Raw genomic sequence first — 18,652 nt, 5'->3', positions numbered from 1 at the left:
TTGAAATTGTTTAAAAGTGAAACATTATATATTATCAATGTAAATATTGCAACGTCCCAGGTCTTTTCATGGTCCACATTAGCTCAGAACTGCGAGAAAGAAACGACTGCATAAACAAGAGTATAACAGGTGAGGTGTGTGCTTATGTATGTAAACTATTGTGTCTGCATGTAAACTCAAATGAAATCAACTCCACAAGCAAAAGGCGACATTTAGCGCGATTAAAGCACAGATTAAACTCTTAAAGAGTTGTTGGCAGCGGTTTTATTAGGATTCCATTTTGTTTATGTTCAAAAGAACCAGGTATGTAAACGAATGAATGAATGAATTTTCTGTATTTCTACACCTATATTCGCATGGAAATTTTAGCAGCGAAATGCTCTGCTAAAGAAAAACTCTACAAACAACATCTTTTGCCTTTTTCTCCACCTCGTTACCAATTTTCATAAAATCCAGCTGGTAAGATTTTGTTATAATCTTGTTGACGGGAACATAAAATATGGCAAATGATGGCGGCTCGCAAGACTGTTTTAAGAGGCCCTGTGACATGTACATATAATATGTACAGATAAACTTCCCTGTCCTCTGTCCTGTCGCTTCATCGGCTGTTCTGTTGTCTTTGTGCAATGTGATGGAAATGAACTCAGTCTGAGCATCCAGACGAATGCTCCAGGTGGCATCAAGTTACCCAGGAGTCAGTGGGACAAGTAAATAACGCAACGCAGCTCACTCGTTGCTCTATGTGAGGTAGATTTTTTATCCCTCCATCCCCCGCAGAAGGGAGGCATCGTCTCTCTCTGCTCTGCAGAGCTTTATCCCGTGTTATCCTCCGATTACATTTACATAGAGAAAGCAGCGGGGAGGGCGAAGGCAACAAACTGAAGCACACTCCACCTGCCTCGCAAGGGGCAACGTGTGAAATATGCATTCAGTCTTTCATCAACCTCTTTATTTACTACGCATGGGTTATCCTCACGTGCTCGGTCCTCTGTTGCGTTAGCTTTGAAAAAGGGTGAAGGAAACTGTGATCTGTGTTCTATTAATCATAGTCCAACTCGACGGCTGTCCCGTTATCACACGTGTGTTATTAGAGGGTATTTGTGCATCGGGCACGCCACTTCTGCCTGGAGATGAAGGATCGGCTCCACTGATGAACTCCCTGCTAATAGGACTACCTTTGATCTAGATGGAGCATGTAGGGCTTACAGAACTTGCAGGTTTTAATTATGAAATACATGAAAAATAGATGCTGCGCTAAGTGCCGACCATGACTGCAGTGAATCACAGTAGCAGTGTCCTCGCCCGTTTGCCTTTTCTTCTCCTCCTCCTCGTGCATTTCCATGCTTCAAATACTTCAGCTCCAGTCTCTCTGACTCAGTTCGTTATTGCAGAGAAGCAAAAACGGCTTGTCCATGATATTAATTAGTGAATTGACAGACATGTAATTTATCTCAGAGGAAGTTTTCATTACATGCGAGGCTTCATAGGGGCAGTTTGGCTTATTGGCAAGTGCTTAGAGCAGACCTAATGGGGCTGGAGTACCCTCCCTTTTGAGCAATTACAGCCAAGTCCTTATCAGCAGAGCCACTGGTCTACTGTTGTGGGACCCGGACTTCCAACACACTCTCATAAAGCGATCCGTCCCCACAGACTATTGTTCATTAAACAAGTGTACTGTACTGTACTTTTCTGGATGACGATTGAGACTGAGCAAGTGATGGGAGTGAAAGGTTTCCTGTATATTTCCGAGTCAGCCCTTATAGAACTGATATTAGCTGACACCAGTGTGTCGTCAAAGCTCTTGTCCTCTCCACCTCTGTGATAAGAAACACAGGACTGAGCGCACAGGCTGTTGGCGTACCTGCACAAAACAGTGCCGCTAACTGTCGGGACACATATTAGCTCAGCTGTTCAAATACCATGTTTTACAACTGCTGTTCTCGAAATCACGTCGAACACTCGGGCAGGGGAGTTGAGCAAACAAATCTTGAACAATGCTTCATCGCTCAAGAAGACAAATGAAACTTTGGCTGTAACAGTCTACCACTGTGGTTTCCTGATGTAGGTGATTCATCCTTTGCAAGCACACACCGAAACCAGATACAGAGAAAAACAAAACGAGAGATATCACGTAATTTGAAGAAAACTGTAGGTCTGAGATGGGTCTTCAGTCAACTGCAGTACACTGCATATCATGAATATTTAAGTTCCTTTGAATAGGTTAAGCCGGGAGGGGGGGGGGTACATCTCCATTGGCCAACTGTAAAGCTCTTACAACACATTATTGCAAAAATTGCATAACTGGAGTGTTTGCCCCAGGAGTTGTAGGTAATTGTATCTCCTCTTTTGATTTCAACCCGTGCAGGGGTACGCTGTATTGTGAGGAGAAACGGTTGTCTCTGGGGAATGCTACTGTTGTCTACTGCACAGGCAGAGTACACTCTAACCTCAACACTTTTTTTTCTTTGGCACTGAGTTCTCTGTATGCATTGCAAATAAAAAAGATGATGGTGTTATGTAATTAAACCATTTGAAATAAATGGCCCTTTGACTTAAATCCTTTCTATACAAGCGTGTAAACACAGCCTTTTGTGGTCTATCCATGCTGTTCTGTGTTGCTCAGTAACAGTAAAATGAGCCAAGGTGGTCTCCTGAATGCGGTTCGTCTTTATTTACGGCGAGGGCTGTGAAGCTATTGGGTTTCATGTGCGGTTGAGGCTGGATCGTCGTGAGATTACTGTTGGGCTGGGAACCACCAGCGCCTAGAGTACACAAAGGCATGCTTGTGCTTCTGGCCTGTGTTTGACCAGTGTACATGGCCTTCCAGCATCCATCAACCCCCGCAGGGACCGGCTCACAGTCTGAGAATTAAAGTGCAATGCAGCTAGAGCCAGGATTCGAAGGAACAACATAAGAGTGGCAGAAACCCAATCGTTTTGGCTTTTCACCTTACTTAATCACCTTCGCTGGCTTTTCACTGTACTCAATCACATAACTGTACATCGGAACAGAATACAGAGGTTACTGCCAGTGGTGGACAGTAACGGAGTAAATTTACTTGAGTACTGTACTTAAGTACATATCCAGAGGATTTGTACTTTACATGAGTATTAGATTTCTTTGGTACTTATTACTCTTACTTAAATACATTTCCAAGACAAATATTTTTACTTTTACTTGAGTAAATTTCTAGGAAGGCTGAAAAGTACTCGTTACTTTCAGGTCTGCTCTTTTTTCTTCTTCCCTAAAATCCTATTGGACACAAGCTGTTTTTGTCAAAGGAGGAGACCTATCACAGTGCACGCTCTCCACTGGGATGTACGTAAAGCAGAAATACGTCAAGCCTCCTCAAAACGATACCGCCAAAGTAGCCTGCGTCTGTCAAGACAGAGCCGCAACAAGTCAAGACAGAGCCGCAACAATGGCTACGCCTGCGTCAGGAGAAGAAAGTTAATAAACTGCATCATCTGCTGTCCTCTTATGATCCCATTCATTTGATTTGTTTTTGGTGTTTCTGCAGGTTTTATATAACATTGTGGTTCTAAAAGCAGCACATTAGTGCAGCTGGTTTTAAAGAGTTAATTCTCAGAAACAAGAGTTAAAAGATCCTTAAATTAATTTAGAAAAAATATAGTAATTTACTGATGTGGAAAATAAGAAATTTACTCTTACTCTTACTTAAAGTAAATTTAAAAGCATTTACTTTTGGATACTTAAGTACCTTTAAAAGCAAGTACTTTTCTACTCTTACTTGAGTAATATTTTGACTGAGCTACTTTTACTTGTAACGGAGTAAATTTTGACCAGTAGTATTTGTACTCTTACTCAAGTACTGGGGTTGAGTTCTCTGTCCACCTCTGGTTACTGCTGAATGAAGGCTGCCGTGTTTAGGGTTTATAAGGATCTGGAAACACTCATGCTGGACTGAAACAATACGTCCATGTTATTAAACCAGTTTGAGGGGGAAAAAAAGACCCATCTATCTCAGAATAGTCATTAAATGTTGGGTTGGTGCCATGTTCGAGGTTTGGACATTGTGCAACTGAGTCATTTTTAGGCTATCAGCTAAGTGAACCCCGTCTAGTTGTGTCTTACCAGTAACAATAGCACTTGTCGCAGTGCTCCCTGTGGTACAATTAAAATTCCGTCAGAGTCTTCACTCTGCCTCCCAGCCATGCCTGCTGTTTTTTCGGCCCTCCTGGGCCACGTCAATTCCTCTGCTGCAATGTATAATTCACGAGCCACCAAACAGCACTGAGGACTCACCTGGAGACTCGCGGGCCCAGCAATGCAGAACTGCGCTGGGGAGTGCAGCGTACTGGAGCCTGGGAGACATGTGTAAGGGTCGAGGTGCATGTGACACAGAGCCTGAAGACAGCTGGGGCTTCTGTGATCTCAGGGTCACCCTGATAATGTCGCTCTTCCAGAGGGACCCTCCACCTTCTTGCCTCCCTCACTAACGCATGTATCCTTTCATTTTTTCCCGACCTTTCTTCTCTCGTCTTCTGAAAGACAGTTGTGGTGTCCTCTAAAACTAATTTGGATGTATATCTTCTATTTGCAGACAATTCCATAGTGATGCATTGAAGTAACCTGTGGAGCCTCAGAGTGGTTGCTTTTAGTTAAAACCAATTAGAAATGACCAGAAATAACAGCGCCTGGAGACAAAGAAGTCATTTTTCTTTGAGCTTCCCCAGAGAGTTGGCCTCTCCATGGATTAAGTGTTTTAAAATATTAGGGGGCAGCTGATTAGTATCATTGTGCTTTTTTAATCATTACATTTTTACATTTATAGTTTATATCAGTGTAATAGCTCATAAGGCTAAGTGTGTCACAGCAAAAGGGAAGATTGTTTAAATGACCTTGTGTATGAAACCTGGCCTTCACGACGACTGCCAAAAAAACAGCGCCGAGGTCCATGGATCAGCTCATCCATCATGTTTGATGAGATGGGAAGAACATCTCGGATCATACTGAATCTTCATAACCGCTGCATACGTTTTGTTACCAACTAACTATTGCGTTCCTGTTAATGCTAACTTGAAATCCTGCTGCGGTACTTTTTTTTTTTCCTTTTCTGAATTTGCCACAACACCATAAATGTGCTTCCTAAACAATCTGAGCTGCTGTTTTTTAAGAGCTTTTTGATGACCACGATGAAAACACATTAATTTTTCTAATTATTTTCTAATTATTTTTCCCATGAATGTAGCTGCAATTTGTCAAGCGGACAGGCAGCAGCAGTCAAAAGAGAGACTGCTGAATGTGGTTACATCCATCATTCTTAAGATGGCCATGGCTTGCCCACCATTACTAACCAGCTACCTCAGGAGTTGCCTATAATTAACAGCCCCATACATCTGCCACCATTAAGTCAATAAGCAAGCCTTCCGTTATTGTCTGATTCTTTTTTTTTTCTTCTTTTTCCTGATCTACGAGCCCAGCGAGTGGGTACTGTTAGCATTCCTGAGGCCCACGTTATTGACCCGTAACTCCAGTAGGTGTCTAGCCTGGTCCCTGACCGGACCCGCGCTGGCTCTTCCTTTGCTATTTGGGTCTCGCGCGCCGGCTGTGTCCTTGTGTGCGGCAGGCGTGCAGCAGAGGCATGTGGAGCAGGCAGCAGGAAGCGAAGCCTCCCTGTCTCCCCAGACTGAACAGTGAATGAGGATAAGTGAGGAGCGCCAGTCAATGAATCAAGCAGCAGGAAAGGAGCAGCCAGGGGGGGAGAGTGACGTCCCCACGGGAGAGGCCTCGCATTAGGAACTTCCTCGTCTGTGTGTTTCTGGCACAGGTTAAATGGATCGCTCCCATTAGCACGCTGAGAGGACAGCTCCATTATATGAAGGAGACTGTAACTTTGAATGTCACGGTGCAACAACCCCAGAGCATGCGTCGTCTACCAGTGAGGCAGGGTGACAATAACCATCCATGATAATCATTCCCTGTCAGGCTTTAAGGAACCTGAAATTATGACGTACAGCCTGCCGTGTGCCTCAGACTTCATTACAGCGCTGTCAGTTTGAGTCGTCTGCGACGGCACCGCGCTTCACAGCCGGTTGCAGCACTGTGGCTCAGACCTCAGACTCACTCTCCTTCAATCTAAGTGGCATGTTTACAGGATGTCTGCCCCCTGCAGATAGATGCGGCGGAGGCTAACCTCAAGTTGTGTGCATCGTGCCTCTCTTCCTCCATGTCTCATGAGAACATTTGCTCAATTGTTTACAGTTGCAAAAGGAAAATATAACTGATCAAAGGCCACACTGTGACAACGATCCCTCCTCCGTTTGTGACAAACGGTGATGCAGAAATTAGAATCCAGCTTCATACAGATTTCACTCTGCCTTGTCTTTTAACATTTGATTGCCGATAATGTACGGAGATGTTTGTGAAGTGTTATCTTTGAGCTCTAAGCGTGTTTATGGCAGCCTGTTTGTCAGCCAAGGAGAGCTTCACCTCCAGACTGACCTCTGAACCTGCCATCCAGTGGAGAAGACAGGAGCTGGCAGGCGTTGCCAATGTCTGTGCCCAGAGCAGGCTCCTTCCTTCTCACCGCCTGACTCATTCATTGGCTTTGTGGCCCCTTCTCCTTGCCACCTCCAATCACAGGGCTCTGAATGACACTTGGAGGATGAAGTGGGCCCACTTAACACCCCTCCTGCTTCTTCTAACCTGCATAGCAACAGGCCGGGTGGTACTTTCCTGCTGTAAAAGTTCTGTAAGGGTTTCCTCTCCGCACCTCAGAATATACTCATGAGGAGAGTAGTTGTCTGGCGTGTCGCTGTTTCTCTTGTGAGTTTTATTGACTCAATTACAAACATGTTACATGAAAGCGGTGGAGGTTTTAGGACATAACTGGGGCTATTAAGATGTGTTTTTTTTTGTTTATTTGCTCGTTTCTCGCTGTGCTCTGCAGTGCTTGATTAAGGACACAAATAAACACAGAAACAACCGGATATGTGACAACATTTATGTTCACCACTGAGGTCAGGATTGCATCTCTTCACCACGAACACAACAGGTGGTACTGTAAGACATAAAGACAACTGGAATGAGATTGCTGGAAAAATGTGCAAATTTGTGCAAAAAGTCCTGTTTTATGCAGAAAAATAGTGAGGAAAAGAAGCGTCACACTTGCTTGTGTGCCGTTACTTATTGACTTTGGCAGGTTAGCAGAAAGTGATAGAAGTGTGGTCTGCGTGGCTAACCCTTGTGCAAGAGACTATACACCCTCACACCAATGCTCTCTCATTTGCTCTGTGATAAACACAAAGCAAAGGGTTGTTTACAGTGTCTCCAACTTCTCCCACAGACTTCTTCAGTCAGACATTTGCTAACACTTTCAGGGGATGATTATTTTTTCTCTTTTTAGATTAGTATTTTTCAAATCTCAGACAGACAAGGTTCCTCTTTATTAAACATCTCATGCAGAAATGATCAGACCTTCATTGAACATTGTTGGCTGAGGATGTCTGTTGCCTATGTCTGCATGAAGTCTGACAAAAATCCAGGAAAAAAGGCTGCCTGTTTGCTAAATCCGTCTAATAGAGTTTCCACTGAGCGCACCGGCTACGACCTGAAAAAAAGTAGCTTCGGCGATCAAAACAGAGAGCGGGTTAACTGCCTAATGCAGTCTCTTAGCGTTGCCTTGTGTTGCTGCACCTCGACACAGCCGGTCTTTAATGGGCCATCAGCTCCTGCTGGCTTACATGTTGTTTGATTGAAGTGTTGAATTAAGACTGGATTACAGTTTATATTCTCCTTGCGTAATGTCACAGTTGGATCGAACAGAAGCTTTTTGCTCTGAGCGCTGGAACAATGCTGGAGCTACATGACATACTGCCAGCCCCGAGGTGACTGTTTTCCCTCTTTCTGCTCAGTGAAGTTGATACCATTTATGGGTTTCTCTGTGTATGTCTATAGGAGACTGAAGGGCTTATTTGTTTTCCCCCTCGTTGCTCTTTGACTTGTTTCTCCTCAAACGTGTCTGAAACATCGTTATCTCTGGCCAGCCGCCTTTTTCACAGAGTTATTGAATCATGTCAACTCGCCGTCCCCTGAGTTTCCAAACGCAAGCTGTAGAAAAATTAGCCATTGCTTCCGCATGACGAGTGGGATCTATTAGTGTGCTCTCGTCCTGCAGAGCATGAGCATCCAGCAGGCCGCGGGGGACCTCGGCGAGCTGTGCATTTTTGCTGTGCCAGGCTCCCGGGGCATCAGACCGACGCTACACACGGGAGAAGCGGCCAGAGCCGCAGCGAAATCAGAAGTGGCGGATTCGATGGGTTGACACCTGAAGGGCTGATGACGGGCATTACAAGCGACGGCAGTGCAGCTGCCTCACACTGGTCAGACTGGCCGCCCCGCCTTTCCATTGCCTCTGATTTTTACTTCCACTCCACTGAGACCCGTGTGAAGCATTCATGTCATACTGAAGCCTTGGCTTCGTCATTTAGAGTTTCTCAGTTTGATCTACTCTAAACTTGATTGGACATAAGTCTGCATGGTTGAGGCCAAATATCTGATTATTTTTGTACCAGCAGACCAGTTGACCGGATTCAGTCTCCCTGAGGAGAACCTGACTTGAAACAATATAAGTGGGTGTGGCAGTTTTGGATTTTTAGATTTTTCATATATTCAATCTGTTAATCGGAATGTGGTTAAAACAATATTTGTATACCGTATTTTCTGGACTATAAGCCGCTACTTTTTTCATAGTTTTTGAACCATGCGGCTTATACAAAGGTGCGGCTATTCTGTGGATTTTTCTTCCACCGCTCGGGCGCTCTAACCGGAATTAGAATAAAAACTAAGACAAAATAAATGCAAAGAAGAATACGCTACTTCTTTAGCAGATAGAAGTAGGTAGAAGCAGATTTCAAACAGATAAATAGATAAATAAATAACGGTTATTTTCTCTTGGTTCTGTCCAGTTTTAATCAGCAAAGTTGCTGCCGTGTTAAAAGACACTGTTAGGAAAGGATCTATTTAGGTACAAACATGTACATCATTTACACTTCAAAATGGTTCTGTACATGTAGTAAATGTCTAATCTAACAACATAAATATCTGCGGCTTGCATATCTTTTTTTTTAAATAAAGTGGATGCGGCTTATATACGGGTGCGGCTTGTATATCTTTTTTTTTATTGTTTTTTTTTTTTTTTTAATAGAGCGGATGCGGCTTATATACATGTGCGGCTTATAGTCCAGAAAATACGGTATACAATTTTTTTTATTATTTGTAAAACTGATTAATATTTGCATTTGGATTCATTGCTTTCCTGTATATTAATTTCATTTTGTCTTGCGCTTTTAGTTGTTTTTTGTTTTTTTTGTACTCTCGCTGACAGGATCCACCAACCAACCGTGAGGTCAAAGTGCCTCCATTCCTCTCGGGGGTTTAGTCATGTGCTCAGACCTAATCAGGGTGGCCACTCAATACATTAGCATTCCAAGTGCTGTGTGTTTTCGATGAAATGTTCCTGCAGAGAACAGAGTTTCAGGCACCTTGACACAGATGTTGAGTTATACACCAGCCGACACACATGCAGCAAAGACCCGGGGCTCGCCACCTAAGTGACCTTGCTCACTTCCAGTCGGTTGGAACCACCGCCACTTTTGGCAGAGCCGCATGCAATTTTCAATGGTTTCTGTATTTTTCAATGTGTATATTTATTTATTTCCTTATTTTTTCTGTCTTTGCAGGTATCTCAGTAACAAAGAAGACACATACTTGTAAGTGTAAACTTGTCTTTTTGTATCCTAATTTGATTATAAGGCAGTTAAACTATCTCATTTCATCTTCAGACAAATCCCATTCCTAGAAAAAAGCTTTCTCATGCCTTATTTACAAATATGATAATGTCATTGTACTTTCTGCATGTTAGTCTGCTCAAATGCTTGCGCGTGACTAGAACTGTATCAGCTCAGCACCCTACATTAGATCTGCTCCATCCACTCTCACTGTTTGTCTCCATCACCATATTGGGGAGAACACGATTGCGTGAATAACCCTGGAGATAAAATTAAAATCTCGTTCAGTCTTGTGACTGCTAGATAATCATGCACATTTGAAGTAGGCTGTGTGGTGAAGTGCTTCTTTGTTTTCCTGCAAGGCCTTGCAGCTGAACAACACGGATGTGGTGTTGCGTGGTGGTTTGTAACCTCTGAGGCTGCACTAACTACCAGGGCTTGTATTCTCCAATACAAGATCATATCGTTGTAATTGAAAGGCGCAGAGACGATATGTGACGCATGCCTGAAATGTAAATGTTTTTGCACGTTACAGTAATACTGTAGGGCTCAGCTTTTCAGTTTCACTCTGTACGTTAAGAATTGATGAGCAGCCAAACCTGCAAAAGTCAATGATCTCCAGGAGATTTGTTCTGTGTTTTGACATGTGCGAAGTGCGATTGAAAAAGTGTGTGAAATGCACGCTTTTGTGCAGTGTGTCTGCATGTGCGTGTGCAGCCGTACGTGCGTGTGTTCTTACCCCTCAGTGTGAAAGAAAGAAACTAGCCCTGAAGGCTATTCTTTGGCTCTGATCACTCTGATGAAACTTGTGGAGAGGGAAGGCTAGAGGGCTTTTCTGTAAGAGCGGTCGGAGTCTTTCAGATTGTTAAAGGCTGAATCTCTCCCTGTAAAACAGTCTGGCTCTCTCTTACATCAGACAGCAGGGCAAAGGATATGATCTTCTATGCTACAGCTCTACCTTCCTCAAACGGCACTGTCAAAATAGCAAAATGATTGTGTGTTAAGCTATTTTGCTTGTCTGGGGGGGACTGTGGTATTTTCTCTCTTTTTTTCCTTTCTTATGTGTGTAGTAAGTGTGAATGTGTGTTTGTCTCAAGATATCTTTAAGGTAGACGAAAGTGCTTTGACCCACAATCTGCCATCCCGCTATCTTAATTAGTGCGACTCTGAGCACCTCTACGCTGAAAAGAGGCCTCAAATCAAAGAGCATGATTTAGGAGACTAGGGTTCAAAGCCCTGGGCAGAAACCGGACTGCACCGTCTCATTTCAGTTAGAAATATTCAAATCTTGTCCATGTGAGGAAATCAAAGTAAATCCCTTTAACAAGTAGTTGATTGCTGTGCCTCACGGACAGGAAGTGGCTGCAGAGCCTTGTCAGAGCTGTGTGAACGAGGAGAGGTTCAAGGGTTCGTTAATAGTCGTTGAGATTGTGAAGGGAAGAGCTTTTTCACTGAAGCCTGGTGATTATATGGCTAGTGGAGTAATAATGAGGGAGATGTCTCTGCCCTACATGGTTATAGCCAGCCTGTAGCTCTATTCCTGTTCTTGGAGTGAAAACACTGGCTCCCCTGCTACGCCAGTCCGCACTGCCGCTCAGAATGTGAGCTTGGCCGTCTTTCTTGCATGTGTGTGTGTGTGTGTGTGTGTGTGTGTGTGTGTGTGTGTGTGTGTGTGTGTGTGTGTGTGTGTGTGTGTGTGTGTGTGTACGGGTATATGTTTAGGAGGTCTTCCCAGTTCAACCCAGACCACAGGGAAGGGCTGTGTCTGACTAACTCCCCACTCTGCCTGAGTGATCAAACTGCTGGAAGCTCCCCGCCATGCCAGTCCCCTCATCAATATAAATTACAGGGGCAGCTGTTCACTGGCAGACCCCCCCCCCCTCTCTCCGTTCCTCTCCTCAATCTACCCAAATTCACTAATCATTGAGCCATCAGAAGATGAAGTATTCTAGATGAAAACAGATACTTGTGTCGTCGCGCCAGTGGCTGTGATGTCCATTCCTCCTTCAGTCTTTACATAGATTTATTGTCGGAGCACTCTGAGACGCACGCTCTTCTCTTAATCTAAGTTTCCCTTTCCACTTCCCCAGATGGGGCAGCCCCCTCTCCAGCACTGCTCTTTTTTTCACCCCAAGGCTGTAATTTTCCGCCAGAAGTCAGCACGCGGTTTTCCTGTACGTTCGTTTAGTAGTTTTACATATGCCCTGTTATCTGTTACATGGACTTTTAAAAGCATTTAACGCAACCCGTCAAACATCCCTTGCCGCGATGATATGAGTGCATTTGACTCTGATTTCACGTCGAGTGCTTGTTTTCCCTCTTTTTTTTTTACTTTGATAGTGGACACCAGATATGCCCCATCATCTCGTTCGACCTCGTAAGAGCCGTGTTTCTCTGAATTGACTTTCTCTTTGAATCTGTTGAGACGCTCGGTGTGGAGCAAAAGGCTCAGATGCTGCGGCTGATTACGCTGAGATTACACGTCTCGCCTCTAATCTACCATCAGCAGTCTGGGACTCTTTCTCACAGCCGGCACTGCAGAGCACTAGCCAGCGCACACGCTGAAACACGGGTCGTGTATCTATGATGCTCTCTCATCGAACGGAGCAGATCTCCTGATTACCTCGAGCTAATCCTCTCACACTCTTGCAGCTGTACGTGTACAATAAACTGATTGTATGCAAACTATTGGGACCATAGCACTCAACAACACAAGTGTTTATGCACACCCACACTTGGAGTCAAAATGTGGACAAAACGAGATTTTGAAAAGACAAAATGATTTAATAAGGTCCAACTTTACAACTACTGTATGTGTTTAATAGGAGCAGAAAAATGCAAATGTCCCAAAGGTTCACTGCACAATTATGCATGTATTTTTCTTTTACACTATGCTATTGTAGTTGGTTGTATTTCACATTTTGTTGCACGTCAGTCGCCTGTATTAATGTGCACTGCGAGTTGCGTGTGCCGGCTGATAATCGGTTGGCCAGAGGGAGGCAGCAGTTCAAATGTAACTCCGGGAAAACAGAAAAGCAGGCCTGCGGGGTTTCCTCTCCTCAATCAACAGATGCCTTTTAGATGACACTGATTTATTTATTTGTCTTCCGTCTCTCGCTCGTTCTTTCTTCTGAGTCCTTAACTCACCAGTGGCACGCGCTCATGTAGAAATGGTGCGGATAGTCCGTCTTAAAGCAGCTGAACGATTGTGATTCTAGGCTGCTGCAGGAAAACAGAGCAGAGTTACGGAGGAATTAAAACACGCATTAAAGCTCACTCAAAGTTTAAAAAGTCTGAGTTTGTAGACTTCAAGCTTTTGTGCGTTAGATTTTTTTTCTTCCTCTTCTTTTCTTTCTTGTTATTGTCTTTAAAGAACCTTCTTTAGAGTAGTCAGGTGCATGTTTTTGAAATTTTGCTAACAGCCTTATTAATCCCAATCATGCCTTTTTCATTCGTGCGGTACGATGACAGTTTTTATCCGTACGAAATATCTGCTTTGCAATTAGAAAGGATATACTGTACATACCTTTTTGGATGGTTCTCTTTTGTGTGTTACACGTCTTTTATTGTGCACGTAGGAGTTCTGCAGAAAGGCCAAAACCCCACACAAAAGGGAGTATTTCGTTCTCAATTAAGACGCAGCTCCTGAACCGTTCATTGTGCGGGTTGTTTGTCCCTTGCTTGTAAACACCATGATTGCAGATGTACCAGCTGCAATTTTCTCTGCCGGTTCCCATTTTCTCAGAAGCTTCACCTGAAGATGCAATTCTTTCTACGAACTAGGATAAACTATGTAATTTTTATTTTTTATTCAGAATTGTACTCAATGCTGACCTTACACTCAATGATTTTATAAGGAATGTCTAAGTTGTAAACAAACTAAGAAAATGATGAAGAGCTTAACTTGATCTCCATTGACCTCAGTAGTTAGAAGTCAGTCAGAGCAAAGTGGAAACAGTATTTTCTGCATCTTGGCCATACCTCCAAAATAGAATACATTTGATATTTTCACAAGTGTTTAGTTTTGTCGAATGCAAACTGTGTTAAGCTGTGATGTCATTATTATCTGAAACCAACAGAAGCTTTGTTTTGTTTGTTTGTAGTCCTGTGAGTGCTCCAGTTTTTGAGATATCATTAGTCTTTAGATGTGAGAGGGTGTCCTAGGAAAATCTTTCTAAAATGTTTGCAAAGTCATCCGGGTTTGTAGTTGCCATAAGATGCATAACCCAGCGACCTGAGAGTTGAAATGAACTCGTCTGGAGACACGAGTCATACTTGGTATTTGAGATTTGTAAACAAATAAGCTTTAGTTTTTCATTTTTCAGCCATGATCTCCTGATGAAATGATTTCCTTCCTCACCATCGTACGTGATCTTCTGCATGTGCGCACCGTGATCACAGACAGCCGCTGCAACATTGGCTGCACCACGAGAGTGTGGCGTCTGACTAACTACACACGAGACACGGCACAAAAAGTAGAGCTGCCAACTGCCAAGTGTGTGGTTTCGGGTTCCAGGATGGTGGTGGGTCAGAGTCCCGTATAGCTCAGTTGGCTGAAGAGGTGTCCCACAGGAAGACGTCACGCAGCGGCTTGTTTGGGTTCAACTCCTGGACCCATGTTTCTGGATGATAACCCTCTCGCCATATCTCCCTCTTCACTTTCAGCAAAGGCCACAGGTGCCAAAAAAAATGTAGCTCACAGTTCATAAGTGGGGCTTTTCCACTAAAGCGGTTCCAGTTCCCGTTGGGTGCTGGCGCCTGACCACCAGCTATGAGAAAAGAGCCTACTCGGTGCCACACTGGCCCCAGAACCTTGCTGGGCCAGGTACAAGAACAGCTTCATCATGGGCGGGGGGCCCGATTATTATGACCAACCAAAACTATGCAACCACCACATTAAACAACTTTATAAATATAAAACTTATGTCATGGACATTTTGGATGCATCCTTACTGATGGAACCATGCGTGGCGTTGCACAAAGCCGATTCCAGAGTCCGAATCAGACTTAAAGGAGCTTGAGGCCGGATTGTGGCAAGATTTATAAAAAAAATCTGTATACATTTTAAGTTTTCTAGTAATAATGTCAGATGAAGCGTTCCAAACCCAAAAGAATGAGCCCTCTAGTGTATCTCTCCTTTGCCTTGAACAGGCTGTGTGCTGCAGAATGTGCTGCAATTCGGTCCCGAATTTCCCGCGCTGGGCTGCGGATGTGACGTCACATGACGCTGCATGTGCGTTCTCCCCGTTCTCCCGTGCCGGTTTCACTGTTGGCTGCAGTACCCCCAACGGCCGTCGTGGTGAAGGGTGGCGCTAGAGAGTCTCATTTCTTAAAAGGAGCCTCAAGCTCCTTTAAGGTCCCTGATCAGCATCTGCACACACCGAAATTCAGTTTCCATTGTTGTTATTCTAAGGGATTTTGTGCAATTTTTTTTATGTTTTTTCTGCTTCCGCTTTGGCGAGGTCATGAATGATGTCTCACCATTGCTCTCCGGCCGGTGGAAAAGCAAGACGGTTCTGTGAAGAAACTGTTGGGAACTTGCACTAGCAATGATTTTGAGTTCATCAAAAAGCCACATCAGAAATGGTTGACTAACCTGATTATCCCTGTTGTGCTGCAACCGTCCGTTGCTTACTGATGTCAACCTGTAATCAGGTTACTGATTTACTGTCGACCACATAACATTGTGGGCTCGTTACATTATCAATAAACTGGCTTTAGAGGTGAACGTGATATTAGTTGTATTTTAAGATGTTATAAACAATGACAACATTGTGCATCCTTTGAATTTGTTAGGTATAGCAAATGTTCTAAAGGTCTGTGATGACATGCAGGAAATACCAGAACGTTCTTTATAACTATATTATACTTGGGACTTGGATTTGACTTGCAAAAACACAGTGATACTACTGTATCTATGTTGCCTTAAATCTGTTGCCCTGGTTGTTAAGGTTGTTGTTCCATTGGGGGTTATTTCCAGATCAATCCCCAGCCCCGTAATGTGCTGGAGTGTCCTTTCGGCAGGACACAGAACTCCACATTTACCACATTGCCCCAGCCACTAAGAGCTCACAAGTCATCGTTCTCATGGTGCCAGTACAAGGCCCGGATAAATGTTCTGCTGTGGTCAAATCTGGAAGGGAGAAGTAGGTAGAAGTTGCAAGACTTTATTATAATTAAAAATTCTACATCAATACATTTACTGGCACCAAAAAAAAAAAAGGTGAGATGAGAGTGGGCAGCTGTTTTCCAGTCAGTCATTTTTGACCAATCAGAGCAGACCGGGCTGTACGGAGGCAGGTCCTAAACGACAAGAGTTAAACAAAGGTTTTTTTAATCAGAAGGCACTGCCAGTGTATGACAAAAAATAGTGTTATATTTCCATGAAAACAAACAAACCAAATCATGTGGACCGCCATAATAAACTGTTCTTGAAAGAAAAGAATGTGCAGTCTGAGACTGCAAGGCAGAGCCTGCCTGCAAGCATGTGTGGGCTTGTGCAGTGCGATTGCATTGATTCTGTCATTTTTCAGTTAATCAAACATGAGATTTATGGTCCTTAATAGTGCTGTACATCGCCAATTTAGGAGCATAATATGTCCCAGTTGCTGTCTAATTTTGCTTGGCAACAGGCGCACTCCTGTGGAATCGCCCGGGGCAGTGTGAGTTGTCTCTGCATAGCTCAGTGTTCCATGCTCAGTGGTTGTTTGAAGGTATTTCATCACATTGTTGCCTTGATTCAGCTCTGTGGGGATTTGTTAGTTGCACTCATGTGGGAAGTGCATCCAGAACATTGTTAAGCTAGGGCTGATAATGAAGATCAGCCAGCCAGAGTCCCCTGAGCTGCGCGGAGTGAGATAGTCTGGAGAGACGCACGGCACAGACATGGTGGAGCAAGACGCGTGCACACACAGCAGTACACGCAGACACAAAGGAATCATCAGCACAAATCATACAACGCTGAACTGTGCTGTTGTGTGTCAGAGTGAAAAACACAATGCGATGCTGCATACGCGGCTGCAGATTATTATCAGTGTATTTGGGTGATAAAAAGTTTGTAAAATGAGCATTATTTGGTTTAAACGTTGGACTCGTTTTAATCTTAATGTTCTTGAGTTGGGATTTAAAATGATCACCGCGCCACGACGCATAACCTCTCCGCCTGTGGAGAGTTGTTTGATTCTCAGCATGGCACTAACACGGGTTGTTTCTTCCTCTCCCAGAGCAAGATTGAATGCTTAAATTGACAAAAATCTGTTTGTTTTCTGTGTACTGTAGGTTAAGTTTCATCTTACTCTACTTATCTGTTCCATAAAAACAGTATTTTCTTCTTGGACATTTCGGTTTAATCCATAATAAACAGCTTTTTTTCTTCCTTTTTTTTCTCAAATAGGTCAGTGTAATCACAGCAGTGAGGGATGGACAGTCACTGAAAAAGGGAAATCAATAGAGCTATCTATTTGTCGTAAACCAGGCCAGCATGATTTTTCTCCATTTTTTTCCTCTCCCGCAACGTCTTTTCCTCTCCAACTCAATATGGCAAGTCCTCATTTTTCAGTAAAAGCATTATGTCTGCCATTTTGTAAAATTGCAAATGGCCTTTGTACATGCACTTTCCCTGTATACCTCTCTACAGCCAAAGACTCTTCTTTTCATCACCTCCCGGGGGCCCGGGGTGTTTTATGAGAGGGACGTCGGTGAGGCGGGCTGTAAGGGTGCAGGGACAGATTATTGTGAGCTCGGGCTACTCTGCTTTTGTTGCCTCTTAATCTGGTTCTTCCGTCGGTGCCGGCTCTTTCAGGGAACTTGAGCCGGGGCAAAGACGGACCCCGTCAGCTTTTCCTCGCACTTTACCTTTTGTGCCTCACGTGAAAGTGAAAGCCCCCCCCCCCACCCCGTCTCCAAGTAGTGTCAGACTAGAAAACAAGAGTAAGCGAGTAAGTGACATATGACGAGGACACAATGCTCGGATGGGCCAACCAAAGTAAGTGGCCCCATCTGCTGCAGGCGATTTCTCTTATGCCGGCTGTCTGCCGCCTCAGGTGAAAGGGGGCGGGGAGCGAGGGCTGTGCTGAGGCGTCGGCTTCTGCCAGGAGAAGCAGTTGGTATAGCTGGGAGGGCTCAGCCGGCCTCGCGATCGCTGCGCCACACGGTCGGCCAGCTTTTGCACAGGCGCAGGTTATTCGTCTCTCATCAGGTTTCCCATGTCTCATCACTTTCCCATGGCGCACACATGCACACACACACACACTCAACACAGGACAAGAGTGTCGGCATGAAATTAAGGGTTTGATTCATGGAGGGCGACAGAGGCAGAGGTCATGGAGCTCCTCCAGATATGCTCCTGACTGATGCTGATGGCGTTCATAATTATACACCCTTTCACCATCGTCGGGTCCCTCTGAACTAATCACTGCATCGGCGTGATCCACATATTAATGATGCAAAACTGAAAAGAAACAACTAGAAATGCACCGACTGGGCATTAAAATATAGATTTCTTTTGCATGAATAAAAATAAAATCAAAAAGATACTTTTTCTGCGAACATTTCCTGGGACATTGTTGAACAAATCAGGAGAACTACTCAAATTTTATAATTCTGCCGAAGTACGTGAACGCTGTTTTCAGATCAATAGCAATTATTACAGTGCTTAAAAAAAATTCAAGCTGCACACTGATCACATCTGTTCTGGGGTTGAGATAAACCATTTGTAATGAGGATTATATATTTTCCTTCTGTTCACAAACTAAAGTACATAAAAAGAAAGCGGATGTGCTCACAAAAGCCTCCTGTGATATTAGACATTGACATTTGTGCTGATGGCTTCGTGCCCATTTTGTTGAATCTGCTTTATTAGAGGAATACAGTTTTTTTTTGTTTTGTGTTTTTTTTCTCCT

The 18,652-nt window shown here is 43.9% G+C and overlaps 1 protein-coding gene across 2 annotated transcripts in view; it reads left to right on the top strand.

Moving 5' to 3' along the window:
• roraa (RAR-related orphan receptor A, paralog a) overlaps positions 1 to 18,652 on the top strand; it is a 209,677-nt gene that overhangs the window by 135,184 nt on the left and 55,841 nt on the right. For both annotated transcript variants that reach the window (XM_061721829.1, XM_061721828.1), the window contains exon 2: positions 9,705 to 9,734. In XM_061721829.1, the coding sequence (XP_061577813.1) occupies positions 9,705 to 9,734 (30 nt within the window). The remainder of the gene's footprint in view (positions 1 to 9,704; positions 9,735 to 18,652) is intronic.

This window comes from Cololabis saira, chromosome 5 (assembly GCF_033807715.1).
Source record: "Cololabis saira isolate AMF1-May2022 chromosome 5, fColSai1.1, whole genome shotgun sequence".
In the NCBI taxonomy this organism is placed as follows: Eukaryota; Metazoa; Chordata; class Actinopteri; order Beloniformes; family Belonidae; genus Cololabis; species Cololabis saira.
The sequence above is the reverse complement of the archived record's forward strand: the minus strand, read 5'-3'. Positions and strand labels throughout refer to the sequence as shown.